Source organism: Cyprinus carpio, chromosome B8, assembly GCF_018340385.1.
Source record: "Cyprinus carpio isolate SPL01 chromosome B8, ASM1834038v1, whole genome shotgun sequence".
NCBI classification, from domain to species: Eukaryota; Metazoa; Chordata; class Actinopteri; order Cypriniformes; family Cyprinidae; genus Cyprinus; species Cyprinus carpio.
The window spans coordinates 11999276-12016593 of NC_056604.1; the positions used below are offsets into that span (position 1 = coordinate 11999276).

General features: G+C 37.6%; 2 protein-coding genes across 4 annotated transcripts; both read right to left on the reverse strand.

Moving 5' to 3' along the window:
* Window positions 1-955: 955 nt before the first annotated feature.
* Window positions 956-5460, reverse strand: dclre1b (DNA cross-link repair 1B). Of its 3 annotated transcripts, XM_042729715.1 has the most exons (6): window positions 5213-5460; window positions 4727-4962; window positions 3573-3738; window positions 3249-3432; window positions 2181-2444; window positions 956-2045 (listed from the first exon to the last, which is right to left on the reverse strand). In XM_042729715.1, the coding sequence occupies exons 2-6, from the start codon at window positions 4916-4918 to the stop codon at window positions 1283-1285; spliced, it is 1569 nt and encodes a 522-aa protein (XP_042585649.1). In that variant the 5' UTR covers window positions 4919-4962; window positions 5213-5460; the 3' UTR covers window positions 956-1282. The 3 variants fall into 3 exon arrangements, with proteins under 3 accessions (XP_042585649.1, XP_042585647.1, XP_042585648.1); XM_042729713.1 differs by having other exon boundaries at window positions 956-2444; window positions 5213-5459; XM_042729714.1 differs by having other exon boundaries at window positions 956-2444; window positions 4727-5459.
* Window positions 5461-10668: 5208 nt separating this feature from the next.
* On the reverse strand, window positions 10669-16627 carry adora1b (adenosine A1 receptor b). Its single transcript, XM_042729716.1, has 2 exons — window positions 15311-16627; window positions 10669-12113 (listed from the first exon to the last, which is right to left on the reverse strand). The coding sequence occupies exons 1-2, from the start codon at window positions 15649-15651 to the stop codon at window positions 11441-11443; spliced, it is 1014 nt and encodes a 337-aa protein (XP_042585650.1). The 5' UTR covers window positions 15652-16627; the 3' UTR covers window positions 10669-11440.
* Between the last annotated feature and the right edge of the window lie 691 nt (window positions 16628-17318).

Here is a 17318-nt window from a genome sequence, read left to right on the forward strand (position 1 = left end):
CCCATCTGTGAGGAATGAACTTCTGACAGACTGAGATGAAGAAGTAAATCACCACAAACATCCACTAAAATAAAAACACAAACAGTATTATGTTAAATTACTACAAACAGTCATTTCAATTTAAACAGAAATAGTATTAAGATTAAATTTTATTAAAAATTTTATAGAATTATGCTGGGGACATAATCAGTACTATTATAAAAACATAATTTCTAACTTTATGTAGGCAACTGTAAAATCAGTAAGATAAATTCAGTATATTTTCCTGCACTAACTCCAGAGACAATATGGCTGTGTGTTAGAGTATTGAACTATTCTGCCACCTGCTGGTTAAACCAAGAGCCTATTTAATTCACACAGCCTAAAAAAGTTCTTCTCTCTTGTTTCTCCGCCCCAAAAGAAAACAATATATATATATCAATCATCTTCATGTCATTCCATATGACTTTTTCTTCCCCTGGAACACATAGCATAAAAGTCTTTTAAAGATCTAAGAGGAGCAATACATTAGGATTTTTTTTTTTTTTGCTTTCAGAGATTAAACAAAAAAGAGAATACTAAAATGAGAATACACTGCACACAAGCTTCACTAGTTCTTGTAAAATGTGTGAACAATGTGTCTGATTTGAATGATGCAGAAGTGAAATCTCTTTGAGAATTACTGCCCTTAAGAACACTTTAAATAAGAAAGTAGATGGCAGATTAATCAAAGTATTACTTAAGGGCATTTTTATCATATTAATGTTTAATGCCTTGAGCAGCTAATAAAGTCATGCTGTATGATTCAAAGAGAATATTTCAAAGAATTTTTTGCTTATTTGAAAATACCAACACAACATGCACAGGATTTTCCATCTCATGCCCATCTGTTTCATTCAAAAAAACAAGTAAAAAAAAATACACTATTCAAAAACAAAAAAAAAAAAGACAACCTAAGACAATTTTGACCCAGAAGAACAAGAAACACTTTTAATAGGATTTTTTTTCTTTTCTGAAAACAAATCTACACAGCTTTGTGATGCTACATAAGATAACAAATGCATGCAAAACATATTGAACCTCAGCATCCACTTCATCCACAAAATAATAACATCAGTATTACAGATAACACCAGCAGTTTTTGGCTCAAAAGAAATGCAGAAAAACATTGTGAAAAAGAGTAAGTACTTGGCACAGTGTTAATGATTTATAGATTTAACCACAATACTGCTGACATCTAAATTACAATGATACATGATAATTAAACGTTCACATAAACATTACTCATACTTTAAGTGCATGCTTAATCACATTTAGATTTGAATGTCTTTATAGCTGCTTCAAGAGGATCACCAGCTGGTTTAGGAAGATCAACCGGAGTAAGGGGAATCTCTTCATGTACTCCCCACAACATCTGGCCACCTTTAAGTTGTTCAGCAGGTATGATGAAATTCTCAAGGAGCAACTGCTCAATCTGCTCCCGCTGTAATGTGAAGGTCAAGGCAGCAGTCACCGATCGTGTTTCTGGGGGTGTGAGTGCAGCGTTAATACAGGTTTGGTCGTGAATACTGATGCTGTCCATCGAGGAGCACCTCTCTCTAGAATTGGTGCTGCCCATTTCAGGACTCTTCCCCTTGGATGACTTTGTCTGACTTTCATGCTCACATTGATACACAGAGCTGTGGTCAGGTGATCTTACATCTGTAAGTGTACTAACAGACTCATTGTCATCTGATGGAAGACTGCTGCCAATTGTGACGACATCTTCTGATGCAACTTGGATGGGTTTCAAACGTTTGTTGTGTGGGCCGTTCTCTCGAGAATAGGAGTTGATGCTCATGTCTAGAAGAATGCAGTCGGAGTCTTGATCGGTCTCAGAATCCCCATCATCGTGACTAAGTCGGCTTTTTTTGGACTCTGGAGATTCGAACACCACCCCGCGAGACTCCGGCCGCGAGGTTCTTTGAAGCATGTTTGTAATGCCATTAGTGGAGGTCTGAATATTAGAATTGGTCATCATGTAGTGCTTGACCGACTCTGGGATCACCACCTCTTTGGGCTTTTTCCTGCAGGGGTTTAGAAGAGAAGAAAAATAAGGCAGACAGTTGCCCACAATGGGCACCAGTGAGATGGGACACAGGGCTGACACAAAGTCCTCCAGCTCCTGATAGGAAGAATGGTCCGAGTAAGGCACCACATACACATTACTGTGACAGGAGATCATGGGGCGGCTGGTGGGCAATATAGCGATGGTAGGCTGCACTTTATTCCACGCCTGCAGGTTGGAAGCACTGATCATAGACTGAGAGACCACACGAATGCGGCCCGCACCAGAGTCAGTGGTGAAAACGTCAGGGAGCTCCAGAACACGCAAGGTTTCCAGACGCTCTCTATCCACCTCCACCCATGTTTTGAACTCCATAGCCAACTCCACCAGCAGAGACTCTTTACCCAGAGAGTAAATAACAAAAAACAACAAACACTTAATAATAATAACAACTGAAACTCATATACATTAATACAAACACATTCAATATTCAAAGTATGTTTTCTACCAGTAGCACGTTTCCGCTACTGAATAAAAAAAAATAAAGGTAATTGCGACTTTTTATCTCACAATTCTTGACTTTTTTTCTCAGAATTGTGAGATATAAACTCTCCTTTTCTTACTTTTTTTTACCTTTATCTTTTTTATTTTTTATTCAGTGGCGGAAACAGGCTTCCATACTTATGCTCACCATGGTAAGTAATTCAAGTAATTTATTCCTGTGATGGCAAAGAATTGGCAAAATGGCAAACTGAATTTTCAGCAGCCATTAGTTCAGTCTTTAGTGTCACATGATCATTCAGAAATAATTTTAATATGCTGATTTGGTGCTCAAAAAACATTTCTTATTATCAGCGTTGAAACAGTTCTTCTGCTTAATTTTTTGTGGAAAATGTGATACATTTATTTTTTAAATGAATCAAAAGTTTTTCTTTGATGAACAGTAAGTTCAAAAGAACTAAATTAGTTCGAAGTAGAAATTAATTTAAACAAAGTGATTCTAACAACATCATTCCTCTATACTGTTATCATTACAGCTGTGGTGTGGACTTCCCAATTCTCATGGAATTAGAATGATTACTAAAATATACTTATCGTACTTGATGTAAACAGGCCTTTATGCCTGATCTGATTTAAATCGGTTTCATTTCTTTCTTTTTTTTTCTGAACATAAAACATCCTATTACATGAAATACTCTGAAAATTTTGTGTGAGAGTCTCACCAATAACCACAGCATATCCAGGATGAGCCCTAATGATCTCTTTAATTTGCTGAGTGGCTCGTTGACGAGAAGGTACGGCTCGAGTGGGGTCACAGTTTGTGTTGTCCAGATACAGCACATCAATGGAAGTGGTATTCCTCAGACATTGCTCTCTGAGCATAGATGGTGTGTAACGGAAATCACCTGAGATAAAACACAATAACACTATCATTAAAATGTAATCTCAGTATGTGAAAGTGAATTTCAATAATGTTCTGTTTTAAGAAAAACTATTAGATTAAAGCACATTTCCATAATATTAATTTTCTCCTCCCCACACACACCAGTGTACAGTCTGGTGCCAAAGTATCCCTCAAAGAGAAACATAACTGCCCCAGGACAGTGATTGGCATCTATTAGAGTAACAGTCAGTCGTTCTTTTCCAAGATCATCCAGCATCAACATGTGAGCTTCCCCAATCTCCAATGGATGAATCCATTTCTCTTTGACCTGTGGAACACAATAACGGGGCACAATTTGTAATTCAAGTTTCAGCCGCATAGCAGACAAAAGTGTGCATTTATGAATTCATCTGGATTTTAGGACTCGGGAGGATTAAACATCAAAGGAATTTTGCCCTGTCCAAATACCCACACTTGCGCTCTTGGACACTTGAGATCACACATGACAGGAAGTACTGTAAGTGCACAAGACTGTCCCAGCCAGGTCTTAAAAATGCCAAAGCGCAGCACCCTTAATGCACACTAAATCCACACTACCTCGAATACTGATATTTGAGGCTTAGTGTATCCCATTATGCATCATGTTCTGGAAATAAACAGTTTGTTTATTTACAACACTGTAGGTGTGTCCCATCAGGTAATAAAAAAGTTCTTCACACACTTGTGGTCTTCATGCTCACTTGAACACTAACAAATACAGGAAATACATCATAAAAGTGGTCAAGTGCAATGACCGCAAGTGTGGGTATTTGGACAGGGCATTTGTTTTGCATTTTTTATCCACTGTTTTCAAGACCGGACGTTTTCAAACCTTTATGTGGGACCCCTTCCTATTTTAAATATGTATAAACCAATTTATATTAAGTGAGAAAAAGTGTGATATTATAGACATGTTTGTTGTTTTAATTAAATAAACCTTTTATATGGTAATTGTACTTAAGCCAAAGCACATGCTTACTATACTGACTATTTTTTGACCCACTATTATTTATTTAGAATCACATTTATTTAGCACTGTTCGCTATAAATATCTTTCCAGTTTAGTGATTTTTTTTATACAGTTGACATTATTATATAACACTGTTTATAAATAAATATAAATATTAGGTGAGAAACTTAAACTTAAAAAACAAGAAAGGTTCGTTTGGCAACTAACTAAAATAAGTTTAAATTCTAAAATATATATATATTTTTTTTCTTTCAAATTTTCCAGAGACAACCTCGTGCAGACCCCGGTCACAGCTGCTTGGCCTCACCTTGAGCTTGCGCTGGAGCAGTCTGGCAGTGAGAGGAGAGCAGTATATGGGCCTGTGACTCCAGGTGGATGACAGGCCAGAGGTGTGATCCGCGTGCATGTGAGACAAGAAGAACAGACGGACGTGATGGCACTTGCGGAGCTGCCAGCAGTCTACCGCTATTGGAGTGTCTGGTAGGACTTTTCCGTTCATTTTGAGCTGCGGTCAAGAGTTCAGACGCTATCTACTGCTTATTCCTAAAAGGATTTGTTACCAAAAGCTGTGTTTTAGTTTCACTGGATTTATTGATGTTTGAAAAGCGTCACTTCAGTAGCAGAGCTGTCACTAATGTAAATAAACACAATATTCAGTAAGCACTAGCAAGGGTTTGTAATGTAACCATGTAACTGACAGCTTACAAGCAAGCAGCGCTAGCAGTAAACGAACATCGCTTTGTTTTAAGGCACACAGAGTCAGTTAGAAATGATAAATTAAAAGCATGCTTGCCAGTCACGGTGTGTTAGCAGGCCGGTTAGTCGGGCAGGCGATGAAGTGGTGTATTTGTGCAGATGAGCGCCATGTTGAATCCGCGCGATGTGCTTACGAGGGTCGCGGTATGTTTACAAATTCAAAAGATTTCAGCGCGCTTTGAAAGGCACTCCTGGGCTCTGACATTTGAGGCGTGTTTATCCGCCAAAAAATACGTCTACTGTCCACGCCTCCATGTAGCTCACGAGTTCATGTGACGTCACTGGCTTCCGTAATCTTCATATTTCTTCTATAAAATTTTTTTTTTTTTGCTTGAGCTCAGCCCAGAAATTGCCATAGAAACGACTGCTTTAACATGTAATTTTTTTTTTCGATTATTGATAACAGTGGATGATATTAAGTGCCATTCAAACTTAAAATAAATTGCTTTTAAATACCGCTTCGGTCCATTTGATATTTTGCTTCGTTTATGTCAGTGGTTTCCTTCTTTCTTTCTTTCTTTCTTTCTTTCTTTCTTTCTTTCTTTCTTTCTTTCTTTCTTTCTTTCTTTCTTTCTTTCTTTCTTTCTTTCTTTCTTGTTTTTATTTACAACTTTACTTTACAGTACAATAGAAAAAAAAAATAAATCAATGCTATTTTTTTACCTACTGGTCACAAGAAGGTTTTTTTTTTTTTTTATAAAGCTCTAAAAATCGTACTTACTGATGTTTTAGTGCATTTCCTGCAAATATGAAAAAAAAAAAAAAAAAAAAAAATTACCACAAAAGGTCTGAATTAAATATGTTCAGTTTCACATGGTTAGTGCAAGTTATCACATGACCGGAGCAGCTCCAAAACAAAAGGCTAGTAAAGTATGTTGACATAAAGATATGACAAAGATTTTTGGTCTACATTATCTTTAAGGTGTCTAGTGTTAATATATGAATTCACAATGATTAAGTTTTGTTGAGTGTTGTTGTAGAATGAGTAAACATATTGATGGTCACATTTGAGACTTATGGGATAACAGTGAATTTAGGTGTATACATATAAATCCAGTTGCAGTTGTTAGTGAAAGCTGCACTTCAATGTTGCAATGACAAAATACTGCACTAAATTAAAATTGAATAGCTAACCACAGGAGGGTACTGTTAGCTTAACTATTTTCGCTTGAATGAGATTTATTTGCTCTATTTATTTAGATGTTGTGTATTTTGATTGTGGTCGTTATCTTTACTCCAAAATCTGTTTTTGATTGAGGCTTAAGTTTTAACCTGGCAAATTTTGTCTATTATTTACAGGTCCTTCTCAAAAAATTAGCATATTGTGAAAAAGTTCATTATTTTCCATAATGTAATGATAAAAATTAAACTTTCATATATTTTAGATTCATTGCACACCCAACTGAAATATTTCAGGTCTTTTATTGTTTTAATACTGATGATTTTGGCATAACAGCTCATGAAAACCCAAAATTCCTATCTCAAAAAATTAGCATATCATGAAAAGGTTCTCTAAACGAGCTATTAACCTAATCATCTCAATCAACTAATTAACTCTAAACACCTGCAAAAGATTCCTGAGGCTTTTAAAAACTCCCAGCCTGGTTCATTACTCAAAACCGCAATCATGGGTAAGAGGTTAACCCAGAAGGCCATCATTGACACCCTCAAGCGAGAGGGTAAGACACAGAAAGAAATTTCTGAATGAATAGGCTGTTCCCAGAGTGCTGTATCAAGGCACCTCAGTGGGAAGTCTGTGGGAAGGAAAAAGTGTGCGCAAAAAAACGCTGCACAACGAGAAGAGGTGACCGGACCCCTGAGGAAGATTGTGGAGAAGGACCGATTCCAGACCTTGGGGGACCTGCGGAAGCAGTGGACTGAGTCTGGAGTAGAAACATCCAGAGCCACCGTGCACAGGCGTATGCTTTTGAACCAGAAAACAGTGGCAGAAGCGCCTGACCTGGGCTACAGAGAAGCAGCACTGGACTGTTGCTCAGTGGTCCAAAGTACTTTTTTTCGGATGAAAGCAAATTTTGCATGTCATTCGGAAATCAAGGTGCCAGAGTCTGGAGGAAGACTGGGGAGAAGGAAATGCCAAAATGCCTGAAGTCCAGTGTCAAGTACCCACAGTCAGTGATGGTCTGGGGTGCCCATGTCAGCTGCTGGTGTTGGTCCACTGTGTTTTATCAAGGGCAGGGTCAATGCAGCTAGCTATCAGGAGATTTTGGAGCACTTCATGCTTCCATCTGCTGAAAAGCTTTATGGAGATGAAGATTTAGTTTTTCAGCACGACCTGGCACCTGCTCACAGTGCCAAAACCACTGGTAAATGGTTTACTGACCATGGTATTACTGTGCTCAATTGGCCTGCCAACTCTCCTGACCTGAACCCCATAGAGAATCTGTGGGATATTGTGAAGAGAAAGTTGAGAGACGCAAGACCCAACACTCTGGATGAGCTCAAGGCCGCTATCGAAGCATCCTGGGCCTCCATAACACCTCAGCAGTGCCACAGGCTGATTGCCTCCATGCCACGCCGCATTGAAGCAGTCATTTCTGCAAAAGGATTCCCGACCAAGTATTGAGTGCATAACTGAACATAATTATTTGAAGGTTGACGTTTTTTGTATTAAAAACACTTTTCTTTTTATTGGTCGGATGAAATATGCTAATTTTTTGAGATAGGAATTTTGGGTTTTTCATGAGCTGTATGCCAAAATCATCAGTATTAAAACAATAAAAGACCTGAAATATTTCAGTTGGTGTGCAATGAATCTAAAATATATGAAAGTTTAATTTTTATCATTACATTATGGAAAATAATGAACTTTTTCACAATATGCAAAAGATTTAATAAAGAAAACCAAATCATGCTTTGTTTTATATTCGGCGCCCATTAAGTCCACTAGAAGTCGCTATAACACTGATATCGCGCAGAGTATCCTGACTCCTTTTAGCACATCCCTACAAAGCTAGAGCAATTCTTAAAATAGATATTTAATAGGGAATATCACCAGCATAATGTGACTAGGCATACGAAGAACCGACACTCACATTAAAGATATAGGTTACTACAGAATTGGGAAAACTTTAGGTTGGCACAGGGATAACTTCTGTTTCATTACTGAATGTATAAGAAATTTAATCTCTTGAACCACTCATTGATTACAGATAGACATCTAAAATATATTACTCAGCAATTAAAGATGGATCTAAAATATAGTCATGTTATTTAATATAGACAGGAACCAGATTTGGAAGTCTGTGGTAAATGATGTTGCATAACTAAAATCATTTATCATGTGTAATTATTTCCTTTTAATTAAACATTCATAGCATGCTTATTTACCTCTACATACTTACGGATTTATACACACATATAACAATAATAGAATAGACTTTGTTGCTATCATTTCAAAGCAATAGCTGTTTAACACTGTCAAACATTTTCATAATATGTTAATTAACATAAATTTGTTTGCACAAAATTGGGTTAATATTTTTTTCAACTTGAGATATACAACAAAAAATAAAAACTGTGCCAACCAATCCGCTACCCACACATGTGGACCCCTGGGACCTGTGTTACTTCTACCCAGAATCTTCACTGCTTTATGCTCATGCATGAGAGGAACAATGGCATAATAGAGGCTCATTTGGAGATAAATGTCTACTTTTCACTCAAGATATTATTTACCACAAGAGCAATTTTTAAATTAGATTTTTTTATTGTCTTTCATTAGTATGAGACAAGCAAAAGCTGATACCAACGGCTAGATTAAGGCAAATATGCTGACAGTAAAGATGATGAATGATGATGAAGTATTTCCATTGATAGTAAAGTGATTATTTCCTGTTTTCGAACACATTGAGAACTGCATGGGGTTCGGGGACAGGAAGCTCACACCTCCTCATTCAGGCAATGCAATACCACTCCTTTATACTGTGTCTGTCTGTTGCAGTGAAGTAAAAACAAGATGGCAAAATGAATTAGCCCATTGTTCTCATTTACTCAAATATTTCATGTACAAATGATTGTAATTCCACAACTGTCTGTTTAACAATTATAAACATAATGTACTTGGACAGAGTGCATAACATTACTATGTACAGATTATGTGTTCAGCATTGATGTCAGTATAGACCTGGTATTTCATCTGCATGTGAGATCAAAAACCCACACTAGAGTGACAAGCGAAGTGTGTAATTCGTACGCCACTAGAGTGACCAAACGGATTTGCAAAAATAATTTCCAAACACTCCCCCATGTGCAATTGGCATCCAAATCTCATGGTCAGGATGTTGGAGTCAAGCTGGTCAGGATGCTCAAACAAACAGAGCAATGTTTTGATGGTGCCGCAGAGCCACAGTGCTTAAACTTTTTAGGGAAATCAACCAACAAATGGCTTTACTTATAGTTGGGACAGACAAATGGCTTTACTTATAGTTGGGACAGGAGAAAGCATTTTATCATCCCAAAAATTACACACTTCACCTATAATGGGGTAACTTCACCCAAAAAGACAAGTCAAAATGTAATTCAGTAGTGTAGCATACTTTTGTTTTAAAACTGATCATTATGATAATGGAACAAGTGTAGCTAAATTCTGCTTATTATTCTATTATTATTCTAATAATACTGAAAGGTAGTACAGTATTGGTTTTGATAATTTATTAACCCTGATATGTTTAAACAGTGGAGATTTAGTCTTAGGTACTGACAGTTTTTCTTTCTTTTTTTCTTTTTTCCAGTCACCAAAAAAAGGATAAATAGGACTTCAGTCAGTGTTTCTTCATATCCTCAAACAATTCCAGTTTTGTTATGATATGCACCCAAACATGCACGCACACACACACACACACACACACACACACACACACACACACACACACACACACACACACACACACACACACACACACACACACACACAAACAAACACAATTTTACTAAAAGGCAAGAGAGCCTCACTGCATCTGTGAGTAAAATTCCATGTAAGCTGCCTGCAGTACTTTTTTTTTTGTCCTTCACAATAACAGACCTGCGCTGAGACACTCCATAATAGGACAAGAAAAACCTGTATCCACCTCCTTGTCACTGTTTCTGACATCCTCTTCCTGTCATTGTGCACAAAGGTTCAGAATACTAGAAGAATATCCAAGAACCAGAGATTGTACAGCGCTATCATATCTGTTCTGCATACATTCACGCTGAACCAATAACTGGTGATGATATATATATATATATATATATATATATATATATATATATATATATATTGATTTAAAAACATCTGTCCGCCATCCGGTGCTTCATAAAAACTGCACAAAACACAATTGTGTGCAATTCTTTTGATTCCTTATACTACTATGTACTGTCAAACTAATTTGATTTAAAAACATCTGTCCGCCATCCGGTGCTTCATAAAGCAAGATTTAATGTGTAAGAGGCAAAATTATCTCTTCATGAAAAAAAAAACAACAAAAACCCACAAAAAAGAAGACACAAAACAACAAAACGATAAACTTTCTAATCTGAAGAGAAGATCTATTCAACTGCCCCTTGACCCATCCATTTCTGACCTTCACTGGCTTAACAAGTTAGAGTTTTCATGATTATAGAGAAAAATGACACTTTTTGTTATGTGCTAGCAGGGTGCAGCCTACTTAAAGGTATTTAATCACCCTGTATCCTCTGAGTAAGTACAGAACTGGCTGGTTTGTGCAGTGTGTTCACCGCGTATAACTAAGCGATACCAGGTCGTTAATGAACAAATAATTGAAAGTATGGGATTTCCAGAATAATCAAATATCTAAATAATAAATAATGAACAATCGATGTTTGTGATCAGTTTTTAATTAGAAATATCATCTAAATTTAATGACCACTTTAAATTTGAGTCAGACTGAACATGGAGCTAGACTAAAATTGAAACTAAATCCTGATAAATTAAGTGAACTTTGCAGAAGCGCAAGTAAAACACCTACACAAATTATATCCACGCCCACCAACTGGATTCTGTCTTTGGGCCAGTCTGGGTGGATACTTACACCTGTGGTTTCCCCACATCTTCAAAATGATTTTGACTCATTTGGTGCTTTTTAAAGTAATGCTGTCTCATTATTCCAATAAAGGGACATTTCAGCCAGAAGAGTCTGTAGTGAGCTCTGATTTACATTCAAAAGAGACAAACCAAGACATGACAGCTTTTGACATCCAGCCAGCAGAAGTCATTCAACCTCCTTAGAGAATCCTGGGATGTCAGTCAGACGTTATGTTCCACAGCGATGGCGGCAGCGATGTAGTGGTTGTTATCCCGTCTCTCGCTTGGCTGTCTCTGAGGGGGAGGAGCCTTCTTGCAGCAGAAGTACTGCTTCCAGATCCTTTGGAATGCAGTACGAAATTTTTTGATGCGGAAAGCATAAACGATAGGATTGACAGCAGAATTGCCATGTGTGAGCAAAATTGCAATATAAATGAAGAACATGGGCTTCTCACACTTTGGACAGAAGAGTGTGATGCAGTTCATAATGTGGAGAGGAAGCCAGCTAACAGCGAACAAGAAAAGGACTAGTGCAAGAGACTTTGCCAGTTTCAGTTCTTTGTCGTAATACTTATTTGGTTCAGAGTGGCTGGATACCTTCGTATTTAGCTGCCTGTGAATCATGTAGAAGATTTCAGAGTATATGATGAGCATGAAAAGCAGAGGGGGAAGCACCCAACTGAAAAAGTTGAAGTAGACCATGTACTCCATGCTGATGACGTTCTCAAACTGGCAGGTGACGATGAGGTCAGGGCTGATTGAGCTGTTGTTATTATGTTGCAGGTTGTGTAAATTGTTCCAGCCAAGCATGGGAGTCAAGCCGACTATGAAGGCCACCGTCCAACACATGAATACTGCAATTCCAGCTCGTTTGGGAGTGACCACTCGCTTATAACTGAAACACAAAAACAATAAGAGTGAAACAAGTTTTCATTGTAATTTAGAGAACAATTAAAATCAATGTCTTATGATACACATTATTATTACTGCAATTTAAACTATATTATTACTCCTAACAGTACAATAAAAGAAAAAAACACATGTATCTCCACAACATCAATTTTACAATCAAATAAAAGGCTAAAATTCTATGTAATTACTACCAGTACAGAATCAGGGTCACTTTGCAAAGTATTTCTTGTATCTTTGGATGACCAAAACCAGTTTTTGTTTTGTTTTTACCTGCTGTCTAACTTAAATTAAGAGTTAAATTGTGACAAAGTACCACCACCAGAAAGCTTGTTTCAGTCACACCCACTCTGTCTCATCCTTGCATCCTCTCTGAAATGCTGTCTTTTATCTGAGATTCTAGTTCTCTCTCCAAACTCCTTTTCTTTTGTGTGAATGAGTTCAGAACAAAGGTACCTATGATTTAATGGCAGACCTTCAAGTCTCTGGAGCTGTCTGACTGAATTCCACACAAAGGTGCTCTGAGTCAATAGACCCTGTTTGTTCAGGGATTCAGTAGATAGTTTTGTCTTGAATCATTGCTTGAATGTGCTTTTATTAACTGCAATAAGTAAAAACAGAAATGTTAAATGATAAATTGTTTGTTTCATCTTAATATAAATAGTCTTTGAATGATTTGTGTGCAGCCCAGAACCACAGCCTATTACTCTGTTTTCACTCATGCATACTTTCAGGAAAAAAATGCTCCAGTCATGGTTTTGTACCTTTTTATGAGAGTGTACTGTAGGTCCAAGAGAAGTGCTGTTTGCTTTGTTTTTAAGTTACTAAGATTAAATTAACAGTTTCCGGATTGTGCAAAAATAGATGGTTGTGTTTGGACTAAACTTTATACAGAATAAAAGCTATATGCATTATTGAAGAGTGGAACAAATAAAATTAGTTTTATTTTAGCTCACCCTTCCATTATTCTGGGATCATGCTGGGATAACAGGGATGGAACTTACACAGAATTCACACAGATTGAGCAGATTGATGTCAGTGAGATATACTGATGATATATTAGATGATAGATGATTTATTCAGAAGGTAATATACTGTTTTTAACAAATTATTAACCTGACAATATGATTTGCAATTTGCAAAATTGCCGTTGCCCTCACACCTTTGGACTCCACAGTAGGCTTTCCATTCAGTATCTTGCGTTCTCATCTATTGCACAGTGGTTGATCACGGGAGCTGACAGGCAGTGACTCAGGGCAGCTACTGTATACACTTCTCAGACACACTTCACTTTACTATAGCTCATTCGTGACAGCTTCATGGGATTGCGTTCACTCTACAAAATTAATTTTGTAGGAGTTCACTTTTTCCTTGCAGCACCCTTTGCTAACCACCTAATTTTTTACATAAGAGCAACCACAGCTTGAATCTGCGAGGTTTCCTGTGTAATTCACTTGCGCATTCAAAGAAAATAGCTTACTTCCGTGTTGTGAAATAAGTTGGGAACTTCCCTCAGAATGTGGCTTGTATGTGTCTGCCTACAAGTCTCCTCACACAAGTGTTGAAATGGGCCAATTTTATGTAAATTCTGGCTTATAGTACTGATACTCATACTAGGTTGTTTGAAAAACACATTATTTTTCACATATTTTACATTATTACAACACCTCTCTCCCCAGGCTGGCATGAATGACTCGAATTGTTTCTGTATCAAATGAAGACCTGCCTTCTGAAATACAAAATGTGCTGTGATTGGTTAGCTGGGCCAGTGTGTGTTGTGATTGGCTCCACTTGGTGTGTCATGCCCCTTACCATAGCTGCCTGCCAGCTTCAGTTTAAGTATTGCGTCAATATCAAATCAATTTGAGTGTGATTTAAAACCGGATGATTGTAACCACTCTAACTTCGTCTGCCTTGGGAAAGCTAGAGTATCTCTGACAAAGTGATAACACTCGTTGCCTCCTCTAGTGCAGCTATACCAGGTCTCATCCCATTTGTCGATATTTGTGATATCACAAATCCCGGAAAATATGTGTTGTTGTCCAAACGAGTCGTTCGTTGTAGTTTTTGAAAAGTGATTTCTGTTAAATAAAATATCTCCTTTTGAATTGGACTTTGAGCTTTATAACTTAGCAGATCTTTTTTAAGCTCAAACAGCAACATTACAGACTAACTAAAGTTGAAAAAGAGAAAAAGCATAATAGCACCCCTTTAACTCTGGGGATAAAGATTAACCTAGCCATAGAGTCTTGCAAATAGGATATAGTTAGAACTTAAAAGCAGATAGTGTGTGCATGTTGGAGATTTTAATATGGCTGGGACAGTGTATTGTTGTGATAAAGTGATATGTGATGTGATTTATCTCATGAAACTTGACATTAAGTGATATGCAGGAAGTATAGACAAGTTCAAGAAACAATAAAATGAAAGAAACTGCAACAAATAAGGATCAAAAAAGGAAAAAAAATTAAGCACATATACCACAGAAGAATAACTGTGCTTAAAAAAAAAAAAAAAACTGTGCTTACTTAAAGACACATTCTTTGTGCCACATACTGTAAAATTTATGGAAAGCTCTGCAAATATTGCACAGATATGGTGTAAGCAGTACAGAAACACATGAGTCATACTATGCCATTAGGTCATGTGCATGTAGTTTCTTTCATCTTTATACCTTGAGCAACATAAACCGCATGTCGCTTGAAAACGTTCTAGCCAGACAGCCAATATGATTATTATTATAAATTAATGGTTCAGCAGAACTTTGATTGATTGTAAAAATTACAATTTTCTTCCAAAATGTAAATCTTTATGCAAGTGGAAGTGGAACTTACAGAATAACATATTTATTCATCATTTTTATTGATATTTTACATTTACGTATTCCCATTTATTGCCCTTATTCTATCTTATCATTATTATTTTGTTTTAAATGTTTTAAACCTAAAACTTTTTTTCTGTGCAACTGGTCTCAAGTGATTGGACCCCACTTTATATACAAAAAGGGTATGTTTGATTTAGGCTTGTAGAGGATGAAAATACCATTAGCTTAGTATAAAAATGTGCATGTGTGACATATGATAGGTTGTATGACAACATAATGCACAGTAGCATATAAGTAAAGGTGTATTTACTTCTAACAGCACAGGGACACTAGATGGAATGAGGGAATGATAACTTTACCTGGTTGGGATCTTGACCCTCAGATATCGGTCGATGGCTATAGCGAGCAAGGCGAGGATGGAACTTTGGGTCAGAACCAGCACCGTGCACGCCACCAGCAGACAGCTGTAGAAGTGAGTCTGGAGTCCGATACTTATAGTTATCGCCAGTGGTATGACCAGCGCTCCTACTGCAATGTCCGCGAGCGCCAGAGAAACAATGAAGCAAAACGTAGTATCTCTAAGAGATCTATTAATTTTTACAGCCCAAACCACCATCACGTTTCCTATCACGGATGACACTGCGATCACCACCTCCATGCCCATATAGAGGGCTTTGGCCGCGGAGAGGTCCTCAGGCATTTCTTTCGGCGGGAATTGATAGTAGGCTACGATGAATATCCACGCGGCAATGGGGTTTCAAGTGAAAGTGATGTGTAAATTGATTAACTGTAGTAGTCCAGAGAAAAATCCTCCCGTTAATAGCCTACGCAGCTTCTCAAAAGAGCAGCTTTATTCCACACATGCCTATTTACAGTTGAAAATGGACGAACGGGAGAAGAAGAAACCCCACAAAACCACAGAAGTGACTTACAAAATAATCAGCTGAAAATATCGCTGGGTTTCTCGCGTTTTCTTTTCGTTTACTATAGCGCCTCTTCATTAGGTCCACCTGCGCTCATGCGAGAGATGCGCGCTCCACTTATACGTCCCAAAATCGTTCAAATAAATGTATCAGTGTCACCTACAACTGTCAGACAGTTCTCTGGATGTCCAATGAGTCAGAAAATAAATTAACGGACGCACCATAATTGTCCCTTGGATATGTGAAACCAGATATTGTCCAGAGCGCTGGTCGTCTTCACTCAGCACTCCCGTGAGCTATGCGGTGCCCCAGAATAGCCGTCGATGATGGGTAGAGCTCTTTGTCTCACCCATACTCGCCCTGTTAGCAATTTAAAACACTTTTGGGAGCAAAGGAAGTCCAACTAACCCGTGTAGATTCTTGAAAATGTCAAAACAAAAGGTCGTTCCGTTTTCCTTTGACAGGAGAAATAAGACCATCCCAAACACCGCGCCGTCTATTTTGGTTCCCTCCTCGAGAATGACTGAGGGACAACCTGCGTTCGCTACTTTCTTTTGTAGAGAGCCCGAACTCCTTTTTTCATCATTGTATTTGTCTTAAGTGAGCATGTAACTTTGACGCTCGGGATAAAAAGTGGGGCTGGCCGTGCCCAAGTGTTTCGTGTATTTGTAGTCTGCTCTAAAGATATGAGACATAAATATCCAGCAAGGGCGGTGAATTCGTTCATGCACACAGAATTACGACATGAGATTTATCCTGCCGATTCTGAGGAAAGAGAAGCCACATTCCTATGTTATGAAGTATGTCTTATATGGGAATTGCTTAACCTATAGTTTTAAAGTGCTTTTTTTTGGCATGAAAAATTATTGTATATTCATACTGAAACAGTAGCCTATTTGGAGCTGATCTGCATACAGATGAAACAATCCAAAACATAAAGTAAGAAAATGGAAAGAAAAAAAAGGTTAATATTCAAAGTATAAAAATCAAGTAGTTAAATTAAAACATAAAAATACCGTAAGAAGTGAATTTGTTATGCTAATGCTTCGTGACATTGGCTTTTGTCTGATTCTTCAATTCTATATCAATCAGTGCACAGCTGTGCAGTAACTAATTATCCAACCATACCTGGAATTAAACTAATAACATGACTGAATATGTTCTTTGGCCCTTTTTGTGTCCTTATAGCAGTGGTTCTCAACCACATTCCTGCGGACCCCCAACACTGCACATTTTGCATGTCTCCTTTGTCTGACACACCCATTTCAAGTATGTGAGTCTCTACTAATGAGCAGATGACCCTAATCAGGTGTGTTTGATTAAGGAGACATGCAAAATGTGCAGTGTTGGGGGTCCTCCAGGAACGTGGTTAAGAACCACTGTCCTATAGGAGCAGGTTCAATTGGAAAAGCTGGAAAATCCAGATGGTAAACATCTTTTTACA